The 20118-nt window shown below is 36.4% G+C and overlaps 2 protein-coding genes across 2 annotated transcripts in view; both read right to left on the bottom strand.

Moving 5' to 3' along the window:
- LOC135683898 (uncharacterized) overlaps positions 1-20118 on the bottom strand; it is a 44288-nt gene that overhangs the window by 11900 nt on the left and 12270 nt on the right. The gene's annotated exons all lie outside the window — the stretch shown is intronic.
- On the bottom strand, positions 4689-20112 carry LOC135683900 (uncharacterized). The gene is made up of 2 exons (XM_065199281.2): positions 9891-20112; positions 4689-6858 (listed from the first exon to the last, which is right to left on the bottom strand). The coding sequence occupies exons 1-2, from the start codon at positions 10132-10134 to the stop codon at positions 6284-6286; spliced, it is 819 nt and encodes a 272-aa protein (XP_065055353.2). The 5' UTR covers positions 10135-20112; the 3' UTR covers positions 4689-6283.

Below are 20118 nucleotides of genomic sequence, written 5' to 3'. Positions count from 1 at the left end.
GTAGAAATGATAAAATTAAGAGCAACGGCGTCCGAAGAATTTTTTACTCATTGTCATCTTGATCCGTTAAATCCGAGGATGGATTGGCTAGGCAAGAGCGTCGTCAGCAACCAGAATACGGTTTTAAAAAGCTTTGCAATATGCGTTTTCTTTGAGTAGTGTAGTTGCACCAAGTCTATATGGCATTTAGAGAGTTATCATATTCGTTCTTGGGCGCTGTTAAAAGCCAATGCAGACGGGTCAAATTGATAGACATTATGCTTAAGAAATATCATATAATTAGAAGCAATCCAAACGGAATTCTCTACATAGGAGGTCGCAATAAATAGACAGATCCGGTTCATAGGCGATCACAAATAGAAAAGGCGATCGCAGTAAAAAAGGCGATTCTGTTGAAAGGCGTAGAAATAGACAAAGTGGATTCTGTATATAGGACGTTGTAAGGATATTCTGTTGTTAGGCGGTCGGAACTAATAAAGAAGATTCTGCTTTAAAAGAAAGACGGTCGCAGTGTGTAGAGAAAATTCTGCGCACCGGCGGTCGCAATAAATAAAGAAGATTCTGTTCATAGGTGGTCAAAGAGACTAAGCTATAGGAGATTCTGTTCATACCCAGTCTTTTTGTGCAACTGCATAGAAAGGTTCCTCGCGTTGTAGGTCACGAGAGCAGCACTATGACTAGCAAAGTTGATACAATGTTATCGCTAATGTTTTCGGAATAAGATTAAACACACAGTGAACATCTGATAACTCATCACAGTACTAAAATATTAATTTAAAGCACTTAGAGGGCGATGTGAATCAGTTTAGAGCTGGTTTAGAGCTTTGGGTTTGTGTCTCTTGTTTTATTACATAGTTATCAATAAATTAAGATAAGTGAATCGATAACGGTGTATCTTAGCACTGTAGCTAACGAAATGGGTCATTGCTACGAAGATAAATAGCTTGACTGCTTCAGACACGTGATACGCTACAAGATCTAGAGCAGCAGGGGAGGTTCTTTCACTTTCTGATTTCTTAAAAGCCATTTTAACCATGGAGCTACTTGTCACTCGGATTCCCTCACATGCCCCTATGTTGTGCTTTACGCGTTATACTAATATTTTCAGTTATTTCTTATTGAAAAGAAATATTACTTCGACAGCCAATGCACTGAACCTTTATCATTCATCCCATCCCCTTGAAATACCATCCAAAAATTAAAGGTACGGTATGCAGTACCAGATCGTTTAACAATGTGACTCCCACGTCGTCAGATGGCTATTCTTTTAATAAATTAGTCGAAAACCTCGTATTAACTTGTCAAACAGCCTTTGTGATTGGATATTAAAAGAGTAAGTAATTTTCTTGAGAAAGTTTGTCCTTTTCTTAGGCTCAAAAACCATTGTCACATGTGGTAGATTACTAATCTCTCAATCCATGTCTAAATCGAGAATTTGCTCAGGAACAAGATCTCTTTTAAGACTATATTGAAATCCTTTTTGATACAGAACACTTCATTTACCATTGGCTTTGCACTGCTTCTCTTGGGTTGATCTCTGACAATTTCGCACGTCCCTGCAAATTAACCTATTGGGATTTATCTGTGTGCAGTGCTTAAGAGAAGCAGTTTGACCAAAAAGATCTTAATCGTAACCCAACTTCAAGGTGGTGCCAATAACTGGCATTTTGTAAAAGCTGAGTACTTTTGCCAACAGTACAGCGATGCTATAACACTTCAACATCATCATTATTCATCATCACCTTTAGCTGGCCCGCCACTGCTGGTGGATAGCTTCCATAAACGCTTCCATTCACCACAATTTTGAGCCATTTGCATCCAGTCCTTTCTTGCTTTTTGTTTGGCTTCATCTCTCCATCTGCGCTTAGGCCTTCTTTTTGTTCTTTTACTAGCCCCTGGGATCCATTTGGTTGCTCTTTTGGCCCATTTCTGTGTATTAATTCGGGTGAGGTGATAATGTCAACACTTAATACTTTTTAAATGTTAAAAATCGAAGTATGCTGATGGTGTTACTGAAGAGCATGAGAGCTTACGATTGCAACAGCAACCACATTGAGAGGCTTGCAAATCGTCGCATAACATTTTCCATACCCTGAGTAAAATTCTGCATTTGAGGTAGGATTTTATTATTAATGGCCAAAGGATTCTCGTCTGTTTTTTTATTCATGTTTACATTTTCATTGTTGTAACCTTTTACAAGCACCAAAAGTAAACCCTTTATGAAAATTGCTTCTGCAAGGAGCCTTGTACAATGTCTTTGAAAATAACTTTGAACATCCAACAGTAAATTGAAATTTTGCATTCCTTTTCCGAGATACTCCTCTTGCCGCTCTCTCTCTCTCTCTCTCTCTCTCTCTCTCTCTCTCTCTCTCTCTCTCTCTCTCTCTTTCTGTTGAAAGTTCAGGCAAATACTGTTCAAGCTAGATGTGGAACAATATCTATTTTTATTTACTTTGAAATTTTGCAGTTAACTTAAATCATTTTAAGAAAAACTATGGCTGAAATTCACCTTTAAAACTGCGATTTGTGCTTCAAGACAATTTGCAGTAATTGTCGGAGAGAAGGAAAGGGGTAAATACGACTTGTAGAGTCGACGACTCTGCTTCTTACGTTTCTTACGATTGTGAATGTGTTTTTATAAGCCATTCCCGATATTGCCGACTTGGCCTAGGAGAAACGGGATCTATTGCAAAAATCAAGTCCCCGACATCCCAATGAATGCTCTTTTTCGAGGCATTTGTAAACAGGACGGAGCCTAAGATATGACCTGGGCTGCATACGATTCTATCTTCACAAGATAGTGATAAGAAAGATTAGGCATTTTAACGAGATAAAGACTCCATCAGTATAGCAGTGTGCCTAGTACAATGTTATCTCAATCCATGATACGCCGCAAATTCTATTCTAGACTAGAGTTGGGGGTCATGATTTTTGTTTTAACAAAGAAACAATGGATATCTAAGACACGAATCTTTCTTTTTAAAGCAATCATTACCAGAGCCTTTTTATGGGTAGTCATTATGACTGTAGATTTTATGCTAATAAAAGTAAATTTCTAATTGAAATATCTAGCACAGGAAAGGCTGCTCAGTTCGAACAAAGAAGCAAGCATTTAATAAACAACCTTAAAAGTTAAACAGGTGTCTTTCTTATCTCTAGAACAATGTCACAAGACAGGCTAAAATGACAAAACGCTTTAAAGGCAGAACAAGCTTTCATTAAAAACAAAGAACAAATTATTGTGCAAATAATTAGTTTTGAGGATAGTGCTTAGACAATATGCATGTTTTGGTTATTTGAGCAAATTTCCAACAATACAGAAAATTTACTCTACAGCTTTTAAGAAAAGAAAAACCGCCTTGAAAGAAAATGGGGACGCTGGCTGTTGTAGTAGATTCACTACCTCCACATTCTAGCGGAAAATATATAATACTGTTAGCATGATATCCTTTTGATAATATGAAGCTTTACATTCTATGGTTTTGATAATATCACTCGGCAAGTCTAGCCCACAGCAATCACAGCTCAAAGTTAGGCACTTCTACATTGCATGTTGCTGGTAACGAGCGTGTAATTCTTAAGGAATGCTCCAAAATATTCCACACGATAAAAGAAAACAACAGGACGATCCAAAAGATATATTTGTAGTCAAAGAAACAAAAAAGGAACAGAAAACTGAAATCAAATTAGGCCATCAAAAGATAACTGCTCTCAGGTCACCGAATTCTCTTTAAATTTTGCAAATATTGATCTTTGATAACACGAATGTTGCACATAGAGATATAGGGATAAACCTGATAAACAATTATAAAGAAAAAGAGAAATAAAGAAGAAACAGGAACAACTGTTTACTTAATAAAGTAATAAGATGATAAGGTTATTGTTGAGAAGGGAAATACGCTTAACTGCCTTGGGCAGCTTTGTTGAAGGACCACACCTACTGTTAAACATGCCACCTTGTTGACAAATCAGTTAGAAACTGTCAGAAGTTATAAGATCATGAAAATTTAAAGAAGATAGGGCTATTTATGATAAAAAGATGAGGCTCTAAATTTAATTAACTATATATATAACATGATCATGCATAAAAGGAAAAGAAGAATGGGTTGCATTTCGGTCAGACAAATGGATCTCCTACGACCACAGCTATTTATAACAAAAACATACGAGAAAGACTTTTTGACGAATAATAGGAAATAATTTGTAATCACTTTGGTGCCTAGTCAACTGGCATTCGTCGAACGTGCGTCTTAAGGGCATTTGACATACATAAGTAGAGCGAATCCAAAAATAACTTAGGCCAAATTGATCAGAGCACGCGCACAAGAGAGGAATTGGAAACAGCTCAATAGAAACCACTGGACTCTGCGGAAACCGTTCACGTGTTTTTCTCGGTGCGCAGTTTGATTGGTCATTCGCTCGTGGTTGAGTGGCCACTTTTACCTGTGTTAAATTCCTTTAAGGAGTCAAAAACATCGTAATTGTTTTTTACTGTCCCCTTCTGCACATAAAAGCAGAAATTCTAAATCAAAATTTCAAAGAGCCCTGATAGAGCTAGAGCTAGAACAACAAACTGTTTTTTCACTGAATTACGCTGTTTGCAGAAGATTCTAATTTTGGTTTTGTGAAAATGGTATTTGACGACGCACATGAACAGCAGAAGTATAAAGGATGGATACGAACGAAGATTTTCAGTACACTTATTAGGAAAATTTTTCACATACATATTAGCTACGAATTTCAACAAATGGTTACTACAAACATAGAAAATATCAACTGAACAAACATACGATTAACAGAAAAAGATAACGTTAAAAAGGATTTTATATAAATATGTTTAATGGAATAAACCTATTCAAAAATATTTTTTAGGAGTTAGCTACCACAAAAAATCACCACAAAAAATGGTACCAAATTTCAGATTCTTTCACAGATTTCCTCTTTGATAATTTTTTTCTCGAATCCTGCCAGCTTAACACAAGAGATATATGTGGGAAAATCAATAGCTGATTGTTAATGAATCCACAGATTTGAAAATGAATGAAAGCAGATTTAGCATCTGATCACATTGATTACGATCATTTTCGACTCGATCACATTGATTACGATTGTTTTCGACTTGATCACATTGATAACAATCATTTTCCATTTTTCTCACACAAGGATCATTTAAAAATTCAAATTTCAAAATACGTTGAATGTGAATGAATTAGTGAATCAAAACCCCATCGCAATGATTCTTTCGAATATTTCTCAAATGAAGATCACTGATAAGTTTAACTGTCACAAGTTGAATCTGACTGAAAATTGATGAGAATCGTACCGTCATTTCGTGTCTGTCTCAATCGACAAACAATTTCATAATGGTCATCGTGCATCGAGGCCTCCTCATAGCATCGAGGTTGAGAATTACCAATCAACACAACATATGCTTGCATATAAAGAACGACACAACACTGCAAAAAACGAATATGATCTCCATTCGAACTATCTACAAAAGCACATTCAAGCATGTCATTAAGAAAATAGCAATTCAAAATTGTCCGTCACTCTTCGTGATTTAGAATCAATTTTGAAATTGTCTGTCACTCTTTGGGGATTAATAATCTATTCTATATTTGGTTCAAACAGTGTGCGTCAATGAACTACCACTCTTTGAGAAAACGCATGATACAAATCTATACTCTACAACAAACACCAGCTCACTCCAACACAGAAGCATTTTGGCAAGCGCAGTATCACTTACCCAGAAAGAATTTATAACATTACCGTCAAAATTAAACGCTAAAAACTTCATGAATAACAAAATTCGATAGATTTAAAGTATTCACAACCATTTCGATACACAAATTTTATCATTTATATATATTGCTTTTTCTAATGACATATGTCAGAGAGACCTGAAAGCCTGAAGTTTATGTTCACATCATTGTTTTCCAGGCTCAACAAGTAGCGCAGTAAATTGTCAGCTGATAACTGCTTTTTACATATAACGCAAAGACACATTGATCTATTGTATTCATAAAGTTTATAGAATGTCGATATGATACAGTAGATCAAAACGCCGTAAGCTACCAAATTGAAGTCACCAGGCGTGCATATTTGAATGCACAGTGAACATTCAAAAACGGTAACCATCATCGGATATCTCCTATTTGCGGACACTTCCGACAAACGGACACGTCCTCGTATTAACGGACACCTTCTATCAAACGGTATATAAAGGTTTCGCTGAAAATAACAAATAACTGTTTCATTTCAATACAATTTATACAAATTCAAATCAGTAGGGTTCGCAGTGCGTTGGAAGACCATGCATGCAACTACACGATTCTCTTTGAAACGTCGGAACAGATAACGGGTGACTAAGGTAACTGCAATCAATAAGGGGGTATCGAAGCGGAATGTGTGGATCGTAATGATGGTGCAGAAACGGCGGCAAGTGACTTAGCGGAGAAAAATGAGTAAAGGTATCTGGTCCAATTTCCGATTGCGAGCACGTAGGCCCGTTGACATCTTGGCCTGGATTTTGCTTCTTCCATTTTGTTCTTCGATTTTGAAACCATATTTTGACTTGAGTTTCACTTAGGCCTAAACTCAGGGCGAGGTTCAATCTTTCGCAAACAGATAAATACCTAGTTGTTCGGAATTTGTTCTCAAGGGCAACCAGCTGCTCGTATGTAAAAGCAGTTCTGATCCGACGAGGTTTCGACAATTTAGTACCCGGGTCTCTCGAGGTCTTCAGATTTTTGTCCGGGCTGCTGTCTTCCGGGCCCTTTCCTTTCTCTACAGCGCGATACAGCGGATCATAACGTATTCCCTTGTAAAATGAAGTCGGCAGTGGCTTCTCCGCTTGATCTAAATAAAAACAGATTTGATCACTATTTGGACATCTCTAAACTCCAAGAAATTTACGAAAAATAAATTTTTTTAAAGATTTGGGTGTTTTTCTAAAGGAATATTCTTTAATCATATTTACAATCTTGGATTTATCATAACAAAACCCTTTGTATTACAAATGTTTGAATCTTTTGGTTGATTCAAACATTTACTTTCAAGTTTACTTTTTTCTTAAAGTTGATACAATTCGATTACCTTCGAAGAGCTATAACTGTCTCAACTAGCCCCCCCCCCCAACCCTCTCGAATAAGCTCCCCCTTTCAATAAGCCCATCCCTATACGTTGACCCTTCAATAAACGCCTACTAGGCTCAATCGAAAATATTTCGGAACAAATATCATGAAATTATAATGAAAATTAACCATCATAATTTGCATTTCCATCTACAGTTTCCAAAAAGTTTTGAAACTTTATCACTTGCAACATTTTTTACAAGTTTTGCAACACTTCTTTTGCAAAATAAAGTCATATCTTATCACTTATAACAAACTTATCAATAACAATTTGCAGGTTTTTTACTATGATCATGAACTGGGACAAATTAAGCAACTTAGCAAGTAACAGTGGCTCTAACCTGTGACAGACAGCTTATAAATAAAGCAATATTGGCACAAAGCTTTGAACTGGTAAAATTATGAAATGCGACTATAAACTATTAGTTTTCATGTTTAGTTGTTGTCGTTTATATGATGCTGATATATAGGTATTTTCAATACATTGGTTAATTAACTAAAAGTCACCCTTGTGGAGCATTATATTACACCTTCCTGGCATTTGTACCAATAGAACATAATATATATTGTCTAGTTTAAAGCAATTAGTCAGTCTTTTGAAGCAATGACTTTACTTTAGCACCATTTATCAGCTAAACATTTCCAACCTTCGCAAAAGATACTTCTCAGAACCAGGTTATCTATCGACTATATTTCCATTGGTTTTTATAATGAAAGCTCCATCCAGATTGGGGGGTATTCCTCTATCTAGTTGCCACTGCCAAGGTTAAACTAAAATAAACTGTAATATGAGATACAAAAATTGAGCCTTTGCAGCGGGTGCATGCAAAAGTACATATATATTTGGAAGACGAACAACGTGGGTACCGTGGGTAACTGTGGTTTTTGTTATCACCAAAGCATTTATGACTGGATATAACCAATGTTACCATAACGATGGAAATTTGGCGTTATCGTTAGCTAAAGAAAACGAATCATGAAACTATCCATACTTCAATTTTAACAAAGGGCTTTAAATAGAGATATGGTTTGTCAAACTTAACTCAAAAAGGTTTTTTATCAATCTTTTTTGGAAATGACACATTGTGTAATGGTGAGTAATTAAACGTATTGGTGAATGAATTTACAGCCGCGAGACTATTCTGGGAAAGTCGGTGATAAAGCACCGCAGCAAAGGGGAGCCTAACATTATCTAGAAAAGGCGGTTAAAAATGAAATGTCACCTTTAAAATATCTTATTTACATCATATGAGATAAAATAGATTTCTTCAGAAATGAAGTTTGCTGATCCACAAATCTTTTAGGACTATATGAAAACCTTTTAGGACCATATGAAATACTTTTTCCTAGGCTTCGATCTGATGATTACACAAAGCGTGTGTCATTATACAATAAAAAACAGTATGCAATTTTTCAAAACAGTGATTCAAATAGCCAGTTTTTCAGGCCTTATCCAGGGCCCTAGGGGGAGTTGATTCATGTTCCGGTGCTTCTGCTTACAAAAGCAATGCTGTTCAAATATGTAGTTGTGACATTGTAGTGTTCTTATGATGTCAAGTTCATTACAGTGCTCTTTAAACTAGAGAGAGTATTGCAAGACAAATAATACCGAATAGAAAGCCTTGTTTTGGGCTTTGATTGCTAATAAAACAATATTAAAAACATCATATCCCTTAAACATATCCATATTCTCGGTTCAGCTTTAAAGGCATTTGGATACTACAATTTTAGTATTACAATTTTAGGCTGTCTCCAATTTAAGACTGTAGTCTGTTCCTATGTTTCATGGGTACATTGAGTCATGGAAATAGAAAAAACAATTTCCTGTGGGCTGTTCTATAGCAAACCCGACGAGAACATGTTCTAAAGCATTCTTTTTTTAACCTTTGACAATATTTCTCTTTGTTATTCTGGGAGCTTTACTTTCAAGTTTTCTGGGCAAATAGTACGATTATTGTTTACGGTAAATTTGGAGCAAGTAAAATGTGCACTGTAACTCGAAAAAACTGAAATTTTCGCAGCATCGTGATTTGTTGAGCCTATGGGTAAAAATAAGCAAACAAGAAGACTTGCAAGCTGAACTGCAGAACTCACTAAATTTGCTGTAAAATATTCATAAACTATTAAGTGCACATTTTTGGAATGCGTTGCAGTCACATCTAAAGGACCCATACGATTTGGCTTGAGCTATGAGGCATTTCATGATGAGCTGGGAGGTTTATTCGCTAAGATTCTATAATATTATAGATGAATCTAACATTTAACATGCAGCACCTTCAGCTCTTATCCTACAAAAATCTGTTTGTAGACAAATCTGATATTTTGAGAATCTTGCTCAAAATTTCTCGTTTTTTAAATGGGTGTTTGAAATCCTTCCATAGCAAGTAATGGCCCCTAAAGGGCTGGTCATAAGTAGAACTTAGAAACTGGCAAAATAAGAAAATCGAAAATAAGAAAGAATAAATATAGCTCAAAACAGCATGGACTTAAAATTTAAAAAAACTACGTCCAAGTTTTTTTGAGGACCCGATTTGAAATGGCATCTTTTATTGAAATCGTCCCTATCTATAGGAAACTTGCCAACAAGGAACCATCTTCGCTTCAAAACATGTTTAAAACATACACTTTGATTAAACGGGGAAACGAAGGAGTGAAGTATCACGAAAAGAAAAAATCATTTACTACCAAATTCAGCAGTGATATACAGTGCAAAAAAATAGAAAATTGAAAGTTTTGAAAAAAAACAGAGCTACTCACATTTGACTGTTTCGCAATCTTTGTCACTGAAAACATCGCTTTCAGAGCTTGAACCTGTGTCATCTTCTTGTAACGGGTCTCCTCTGTGTTCTTCGTTTTCTTCGATCGACAGCCGACTGCGTTTATAAATGCTTTCAAAGGGTTTCTCAGAATCATTTCCGTTATTGCAGCTCTTTCCATCTTTCTGCCTGTTTTTATTCAGAGTGACTTTGCCAAGCAGCGCGTCAATGCTAAAGTTGCTCATTCTCGTACGCTTTCAGCTAACAATCGCCTACTGTCGATTAAACAGTTAGCAATTGGAAGATTAGTTTTAATACACACTTGTCGTAAGTATCCTACGGATTTATTAATTAAATAATCCTCTTTTTATGATATTTGCAATGAATAAATTGTTCTTTAATTATCTCCTTCAATAGTTCGCCATCGGGATGCTCATGTTTTGCAGCATCAACCACTATAGAAAATTGACTATGATAAAAACGGAAGATAACGGTATGCAGCCTTCGCAACTTCGATTTCCTAAAACAGCGTAATGCCAGTTGAAGATGCAAGGTTGATTCAAGATGATGGCACGAGTTTTCTTCTTATTTCATGCCAGTTCAGCAGCAGCGAAACAAATGCTTGCATACGATCGTGAAAGGAACTGATTAAAACGCGTGCAGAATATCTCAAAAATGCGTAAGGTCTTCCGTTTATCACAAAAACGCCAGAGAAATGTTTTGCCTCTATCCAGCTTCGTATCTGTTAATCTTTTAAGCGTGTAAATCCTTTTTAAGGCCAATGCGCAGGCGAATTGAGCTCAGCCTCTTCGCAACACCACTGGCCAACTAGCTACGTTAGTGCAAGCCAACTCGCTTTTATCTGGCTAGACTCACCGTGCATTTAGCAACATTTCCGTGTCAATTGCTTAGCCAATTAGTTTCAATCTTTTCACCAGAAGAAGTACCGATTTTTCTCTCTCTTATCAATGCATTGTGCATGCGGCGTTTTTAATGACCCATTAAAAGATTAGCATTTTCAAACAACAGTCGACCATGGAAATTTAATGATTCGTCACTCAGTGTTTGAAGGGGAAGGCCTCCACAGCCCACGTTGTGCGCTATACATCACACTGTCACCTTGTGGGATTGGATGAGTCAAGCCTGTACTACGATGGCCTTGATGGCTTATGTTTAAATACTTATAGAAAGCCGAATACGGAAATAGACCTTCAGATCTTTAACGTATTATTCCAAGAAATATAAAGAGGTTATAAAGAAAAGAAAAAATATGAAAACAATTAAGAGCATGAATATAAGCTGAGAAATAGCCACATTTTAAAGGGTATCTGCCGTCAACCTGATTGGCTAAATGCAATACATTTAAAAATTTATTTAGTACAAAGCACGGGATCGACATATGCCCTTTAATTGTTTTTTAGTAGAACAGATACCCTTTGCCTGATGATTGCATCAAGAGTGAAGCTCCGAGTAGCAACCTCGAAGGACCGTCCTCTTCAATACATCAAAAGCGAGCACCTTTTACATTACTGTGATCCGATCTTGGTTTCAAAATTCATAAACCAAAAATAGCTGGCCAAATCGTCACCTATTTCAAAAATACACACTTAAATTCACAAATCTATTGTGATCTTTTGAATCATATGCTCGAAATTAAAAAGTTCTATAAAAAGTTGATGACCTCATCATCTAGAAACTTAATTAATGTCGTCAACTCATTTCACATAGGTTTTTGCAAACTCGGTAATCACCAAAAAACCTCCAAAATTAACCCACTCAGAGAACGAGTGCAAAATCATTTACAAAGTTTAGTTACGATTTGCAAAATTATCCTAGGGTATCCCCCTTTACTGAAAATTGATGCTGTTTACTGAGTTTTCAGTAAGAAGGACTCTGATAAAAGCAACCATAGCGTTACAAAACGTCTATTGTAAATGCCTATAAAGTCTTGCATGTTGAGATTCATAAAAATATTTATTTTCATAGAAAATGCTGTTATTTTTCAAAACACGAGTAAACTTAAGACGTCAGAACAATTTCTTACGGCCGACGATCCTAAGGAAGTTCAGTGCAAATAAAAGATTAAATGTACCACACCTTGACCACGCCTTTTTGTATCATAAGGAAAGTTTTGGCTCATTGGTTAGAAAAATTGACCATAATTTTACTAGGGCCTTCTAGGGCCTTGTCTCTGGGTAACACTAGATAACAGAAATCAGAAGGACACTTGCACAACCAACAACATCTCCACTTTCTCTTCAGTCTGCAAATGCTACTCATGTTTTATATATCAAGAGTTTACAGGGCCTCCGACGAAGGGGGGGGGGCCGGGGGGGCCTTGGCCCCTCCACTTTTTTGCAAAACAATTGAGTATTTTTCAAAATCTTTTGTTATGGGTGTTAAATTTTCCCTTGGACCCCCCATTTTTCAACCTTTGTCAGAGCCCATGTTTAGTGATATTAAACAAAATATAACGAACACCATCAAAATATATATAATTGAAGAATAAAGCAATCAGGAAGCAAAACAGCAAAGGAGCAAATACTCGAGAATGACACAGAATTATCTAACTCTATTATCTAACCCCCTATCAGTTTTGTTGTCTAACCAGTCAACAACAAAAAGCATAAATTTCCAACACAGGAATTGATCTTGCCAAATTAACCAGTTTCTCGTTCTGTTTATAGGTCTCACTACATACGCATAGGCAATTGAAATTGAAGTTGAAAAAAAATTAACAATCAACACTTATGAAAAAAAGAAGCGAAATCTGATAGGTATGAGAAAGTTATAAAATGCTATAAAAAGTGTGTTTGCTTCTGATAAATTTGATCTTACATTTCTATACACAAAGATGTTTTATCAGCTTGTTACTTTGAGGTATGGCTGCTACACCAGAATCACTTCTTATGACTGTCTGCTTTTCTTGGTTTAAAACCTCGTTGAAAAGGCCATAAATTTTTTTATATTCTTTAAAAGTCGTAAGAAGATGTTTCAGTTTAGGGTATTGCTTCTGTATAAAAACATCATCCTATTGTCCTCCTTATCAATTTTTGGTAAAAAGAGCCTAGCTACGTTGTGTTAAAACAATGAAGATAGTGTAATTGCGTATTTATAGGCTACAAGTCTAGTTTCCAGGCAAATTTTAATCAAAAGATATGGCATTCTGTGACATATGAATCCAGCAGCTTTATTTGGCCTAAAAACTTTCAAAAGAGCTTTTTCACTCTTAAAGAAATATTCTTTCTTTTTTTATAGAATATGTTTCCTATATCAATGATATTTATTTGAATGGCTGTGAGTAATCCGCCTATACAAAATTTATCTCTTTCACTTTATCATTTTAGCAGTAGTCCTTCATAACTGTGACAAGAAAGGAAAAAATGAATAGATTTCCATCTAAATGGAAGTTAAATTTTGGGCAAGCAGTTAATCGAGTCGTTAATAGATTTCATTAAAAATTGATATACTTTTACAAAAAAATGCTGAGATACATTTCTTTTGGGCCTGCTGAGATACGAGCGTGGATAATGAAAATAATACAACCATAAAGTTGCGCAAGCATTGACAATTTTTTTAAAAAAAACAAAGAAACTTTAGTAGAAATTTAGTAGAAACTTTAAGGCAATCTGTCATGAGGTTGATTGATTATAAGAACAAGGGGTTTTTTATTGTTTCCAGTCCCCCTTTAATTCATCGCATTGTAAAAAATATGGCGGAGCGCTGGAATCGTGTTTAGGCTATTGTTCCAGCTATTGTTCTCGTTAACCAATCCACAACGAGACAGATTGCCATTAATATGTTGCAATTAAAAACCTAATGGAACAGAGAACTCACTATGCAACATGTTTCTTTTCTGTTAGCACTGTATGATTTCTTTAAAGTAAGGAAATGACCTCTATTGGTTTTCAAAGCAGAATGTTTTTTTCTAATAACGTGAAAAATACTTCATAATCACTGTGTGAGAGGCAGGCCAAACTATGATAGACAGATAATGCGGGACAACTACCATAAAAGTTTTTTATTTCCCAAGAGCCACACCATCCCCCCCCCCCACTCCACCACTCAAAAACGTGATCCGACGTCCCTGTTTGATCTTGTACTTGAAGCTTCCAATAATTGGCATGGTTATTGCCGATGCCTTAAAAAAACTGGTTGACAGAAATAAGTTCCCCTTTCTATCTTCATGATAGTTCGTGTAGCACTCATAATTTCAAAACGTCATAAAATCTTCTGACGTTACGAGTAGTTATCCCCTACAATGATATCAATTAGAAACAGGCAATATCTCATAGGTATCAGATAAATAATTTGGTAAGTTCTTGATTACACTTTTCCAAACTGCTTATCTCGTCGTGCACCTCAAGTTATAGTTTTACAAGTTCCTGTGTTTACTTAGACTAGAATATAGTGTAGCCAGTTAAATAGAACAGATCGGTGTCGACTTAGGCAAATCCTGGTACAGCCTTCGGTAAGCCGGGGACAAAACCACATCCTACCGTCACATTCAAAATTCAACATAGTTTAAATGCAATTCAGTCTATTCTAAATAAACAAAAATAGTATAACTCTCTGCCTTCTTAAAGGGATTCATCCAAGATCTTGCCATTCTAACCGATGGCCCTTTTATAAATAAGAAAATATTTCGTATACATTTTGGCAGACTGCAAATCTAGGAAGATCCTAGGCCCACCCACAAGTAGAAGCCTTTACACCTCTAATTAAGCTGTGGCAAAAACTGCCCTGACACACTGATGATCACTTTAACTGTATCAGGAAATATCCGTGAACCAATCTCTCCTAAAATAGTTGAAATACGCCCAAAACGGCAATACGAACAACAGTTTGGTATAAAACATTGACCAGCTCTGCAAAATTAACATAAAACTTCATTGACAGTGGCTGCAATGGCACCACCACATAAGATTACAATATTGCGAAGCAGCCAACCCTTATCAATCAGCTACCAACTGTCAATGGCGGTTCCGACGCAATGAAGTGAATCGACTGCAAAAAAATTATGCACCAATACTACCCAGCACATTGGTAATTGCTCTCTAGAAAGATACCTTTCAACTTTACACATCCCATGTCAGGATCCGTATTCATGACTGCAGAAACGAAATGGGTGCTGGTCTATATACCTCCTACAAAATGGTGCACTACAATTATAGAGACCTTCTTATAAAATAGAAGAAGTCTGCTCTACATAGGAAGTTCAAAAAAATTTTTTCTTTGTGAGGGTAGTGCACCAGTACACAGAGCTTGGCAAAATGATGCACCTAAACTAAAAACATGGTAGCAGTGAGCACTTGGTATTTTCGGACGAAAGATAAAGAGCTAAATTGTTATCTTTAGATCAATTGAATTTTCCGAGATTATATACACCGCGTAGTAGTACGCTGGTCGACCTACCGTATTCCCTCTAATGACTGCTTCCTTTTTCAGCAAAATCAGATGTTCAAGATGCTATGCCCGTGTTTATGCAAATCGACGAGGGTTCCGACTCGGAAGAAATTGACATCTTGTGATTTTTTTTTCTTTTACAAGTGTGATGCAAATTCAATATTAATTTTTGTAAAAACAATGATCGTTTGAATTCAAAACTCGTGGAGATCCATCTATCTTCAATGAGCGCCCCTCTCTAATGAGCACCCCTCTCCAATGAGCACCCCTCTCTATTGAGCACCCCCTCTCTCTGAGGCCAAGAATAAAATGAGTGACCCCGGCGTTCCTTAGAGAGAATACGGTGTCAAACAGGCTGAGAAACAACTGGCGACACACTGAGGAAATTTTTCTCGCCAAAAAGACATTATTTTTTGCAGTAGATGTTTGTTAGAAATTGAGAATCACTGATTTAGTTGTGGCTGTGCCCCACACAACGCCTTGATTAGTTGGGGCTGTGCCCCCGTGCCCCCCTCCCGGGTCCGGCGGCTCTGATTGGCTAAAGAACGAAAATCTTCTGGATCCCATATATATATATTAAAAAATGATAAGTTGCATTGCAAAGATAATAATGATGGCAGTAGATAAAATTCGACACGTGAAACTTGCAATCACATCCGGCAGTCTTGCCAACACCGTTAATAGACGGTTCCTATCCAGGTCGGGGCTTGTTGGTAGCACAGTCAGTTTTGCAATCCAATATTAGAGCATTTTTGGATTATGTATCGATTAGTAAATTGAAACCTCAAAGCCAAACGAGATTGAGGCTTTGGTGTGAAAACTCTGAGGGCCATTTACGTTTTATAATTATGATATCAAACTCCAGAGAAGGGTGATCAACAGGTCAAACCGACAAGGCGGCCTTGCCAAGCTGGCTAAAGTGTACACTGTTACAGAAACTACAGCTAATACACCAAATTCTACAAGGAAACATTTATATAAGAAATTGAGCAATAACATGGCCAAAAAATTGCGCTACTATTTTCTGACCAATCGGAATATATGATAGAAAGAAGAGCTCTTATGCTACGTTAATGTTTTGATTAAATTTAGCTTTTTGAAGCCAAAAACTATTAATAAATTTTAAGTATAAAAAAATGAAATTAGAATCTAGCTACAAATTCCGTGTTCTTTTGAAAAAGTGCGCATAAAATGAAAAGTAAAGGGTAACAAGAAAGGACAGTGGGGGAGGTGATAAAACAGAACAGTGACCCATTTGAAGATAATTTGTAGAGACGAAGATACTTAAAACTTACTGAAAAGCATCTTCTAAACTTTCATGGCTGTTGAATGTTTACAAACGTTTACAAACATACGTTTACAAATGTTTCATAATAAGATACAATTTAAGGTTGTTTAGTGGCCAAATGGTTATCTAATTAACCTAAAGCTCTAGGCAAATGACTTTCCTATTTGTAATTAGATCAAACGTGTTCCATTCCAAAGACCTTAAGGAAAACAAGCCTAATCGGATACAGTGACACAAAACTCGATATGGCAAGGTGGCGATTAGTTTGCAAAAATAACACCAACGTCATTGACTGACACAGGACACATAGAAGGGTATAATAGACATTAGCCATCAAGAAAGATATAACAGCGATAGCCTTTCAATTGGTAACCTCAATGAAGGTGACTAGGGTACAAAGTGTAGAAGATTTCACCACAATCTCAGAGAATTCAAGTTACCGTAGCATTAGATGTCAAATACGCACTTGAGACGGACTAGTCAGAAAACGCAGACTCAGTTTAACTAAGTTGACCATACTCTGTCATCTGATTGGTTACAATGCGACCAGTCTAGCCAATCAGATTGCGTTACCATAGAGATCCAGTTTATCTGTATTAGGTTTAAGAATAAACCTACCAAATGCGCCACGAATTGTCTGTGTTGATACGGGGCTAAATATCTGAAAATTTAAACTCTGAAGACCTTCGAACAAAATGTATTATCAGGAAGCTGTAAAGAGATTTTTCTTATGGCGCAGTTATGAAGCTGTGTAGTATGATACAAATTTCCTAATAAAACTAGATTTCCTTTTTGTCGTGATTACATTAGAATTTGACAAATCAACCTCGTTCTGTTAACAACCTCGTACACCGAACACCGGAGGAGCATTGAAGAATTGAGTTCACCCATGGGTATATCAAAAATATCTGCAAAAGCTATTTCGTAAAGTTAACCAATTTTAGAATTCAAATTGAAAATAAAGTTCTAAATTAGAGAAATTCAGCTGCGGGTAACTTCCAAAAATGACAATTTCTTCAGATATGATATTTAAAATACGGAGTTACATTCCTTCTCCTGAACCATAAGTACTATTTTTAGCCAATTAATTAACGTTAGAAAATCAGTCAGCACCTAGTGCTAACAAACCATTGTATTTTGATGCCAATTTTGACAAAAACTCAGACCTAATGAAGTCTCAATTTTATGGATTCTAATCCAAAATGACAGAAATTATTGGGCTCAGCAAAATTTCTGACTTACAAATTTAATCACAAAAAGAGGCAAAAACGTCAAAAACTGTATAATTCCGATGTTTATCAAATTTGCTTTCCCAAGACCCATTTATTGTCATTCTAAAAAGTAAAACCACGAGAAATCGAAGTGATTTTCCCCTGACTGAGAAAATTTTCCATTCCCATGACGTCATCTGGGCTTTCATATATTTTGTGGTCTTTAGCAGCAGGATTTCGCGCAGATACATCTGTACTGCAGATTTGGCCAAACCAAAATAAACAAACAGAAAGAATGACTAATAAATTTATTTATTCTGATCCTGTTTACAATCACGCCATAACCAAATTCACACCATCAGAACAATTAAATCGCACTCTTGCTGATCCGAAAACAAAAATGTATTTTGACACAAATCGTGTTGCTATTAAATTGCAATAAAGCCGTGAGAATCTTCAAGTAGCGGGTTCAATCTTTTTCTCGAGAGTACACTGCCTACCAAAATTATTTGAAACAACGAGCAATTGGCGTTATACTTTTTATATTCCATTTAATTGCCTCTATGCCACTTCTTCTGCATTCCCTTCCTCCCTCATTTATAAAAACCAGAAGGATACAAATTCTAACACAACGAGTCCAGCTGATCTCAGAAATTGCTGTGTTAGAAATCTACAAAGCTCATACAGCACACTGCTAGAAGCCATATTTTTTTACTATTTACAAAGTTCATACAGAAGAAAATTAGAGCTTGCATACAGAAGAAAATTAGATGCCAGCCGGTTGTAGTGCTCAAACCAACTCTTTTGCAAATAAGGAACCTAGCCTACAAGAAACTATTTTATTCTAACACAAAAATACTTGTGAGTAATGCTAATATAGCAGTGAAGAGGGAAGGAGAACTGCTCATTTCGTCTGTCAACATAGGTTTGCAGCAAGGTCACCTGGCCTGAATTATCATGAGAGCTTGCATACCAGAGCGCCAGGTGAGCAAAAGGAGGCTAAATATCACGTGGTATTGACTTGTTTCGTGAGAAGACAAAACCACAAGCTGGTTCCCGTCAAAATAGACGGCAATCCCTGTTTCACAGTTTGATTTAATAGCCTCAACCAAGATCACCTAAAGAGACGCACTACACCAGATGAAGAAGTTAAAGGTTAACAGCACATCCAACTGACAACGGATATACATAATGATGGCCAAGAAGATCACGTTAGTTGTCCATAAACATCATTTAGTTAACAAAATAATAGGATCACATATGCAAGCTGGGTCATAATTTATGAAAGAAATAGCAATGAGTAGTTGCTCTTTTATAAATAATCGTTAAAATCGGAGTAAACAATGTGTACATTGCTTGAAACGATAAATCATAGATACTGGTCACCAATAATCAGAGCAATTTCTTCACGTATCTCTGACGATTCAAAGATAATTTCAAGATCACTTTTCTCACTTATAAATGAAACTGTTGTTAACAGTACCAGGGAAGGAATACAAGCCCTTGAAACGACTCATCAACAGCGTATACACTCTTGAGACATATCCAATGATATGCGCTGATAGCTATGACATTATTGTAAATACACTCTGTGCTCATTATTAAAGTTAATAATAATTGGCTGGCATAGCAATTAAAAGCTATCACAAACCTGTACGGTATATGCAACATGTATTAACCTGTTGACCAATAAAAGCCCGTCAACTAGCAGTTGGACAACTAAGCATGAGCCGAATTTAAAGTTAAGCTCTTTTCAGCTCAAATCAGTTACAAACACAGTTGAAAATTGCGCAGTAAATGCCTCTTGTCAGTTTTATGACATCAGATGCTCATGAAGACTATTCATATGACCCTCGTGATGGTTTCCTTTAAAACCCTTTCTCCTGTTAAAAGAGAGAGCACTGTTTCCGACCAATACGTAAATACTCAGTCAGACCAATACATAGTTAAACTGTCGGACCAATACGTAGTTACTCGGTCGGACCAATACGTAGTTACACTGTCGGATCAATACGTAGTTACTCGGTCGGACCAATACGTAGTTACACTGTCGGACCAATACGTAGTTACTCGGTCGGACCAATACATAGTTACACTGTCGGATCAATACGTAGTTACTCGGTCGGACCAATACGTAGTTACTCGGTCGGACCAATACATAGTTACACTGTCGGACCAATACGTAGTTACTCGGTCGGACCAATACCTTTTAAGTACTAATGCAATAACAGGTTTGGCCTTGATAATAGCCCAGGTAGCATTAATTAAACAAAGCCTTTGCTTAAAAAAATATTTATTGCTTTGATCAACTAACTCCCACTTAC

The sequence above is a fragment of the Rhopilema esculentum genome, chromosome 7 (genome assembly GCF_057945365.1).
Source record: "Rhopilema esculentum isolate cy_ngs chromosome 7, ASM5794536v1, whole genome shotgun sequence".
NCBI classification, from domain to species: domain Eukaryota; kingdom Metazoa; phylum Cnidaria; class Scyphozoa; order Rhizostomeae; family Rhizostomatidae; genus Rhopilema; species Rhopilema esculentum.
This window is presented reverse-complemented; position numbering and strand designations above follow the sequence as displayed.

Coding starts and splice junctions, on each gene's coding strand:
- LOC135683900 (XM_065199281.2), bottom strand. CDS start 10,134: ATGAGCAACTTTAGCATTGACGCGCTGCTTGGCAAAGTCACTCTGAAT. Junction 6,859..9,890: donor AGATTGCGAAACAGTCAAAT/GTGAGTAGCTCT, acceptor GTTTTTATTTAG/ATCAAGCGGAGAAGCCACTG.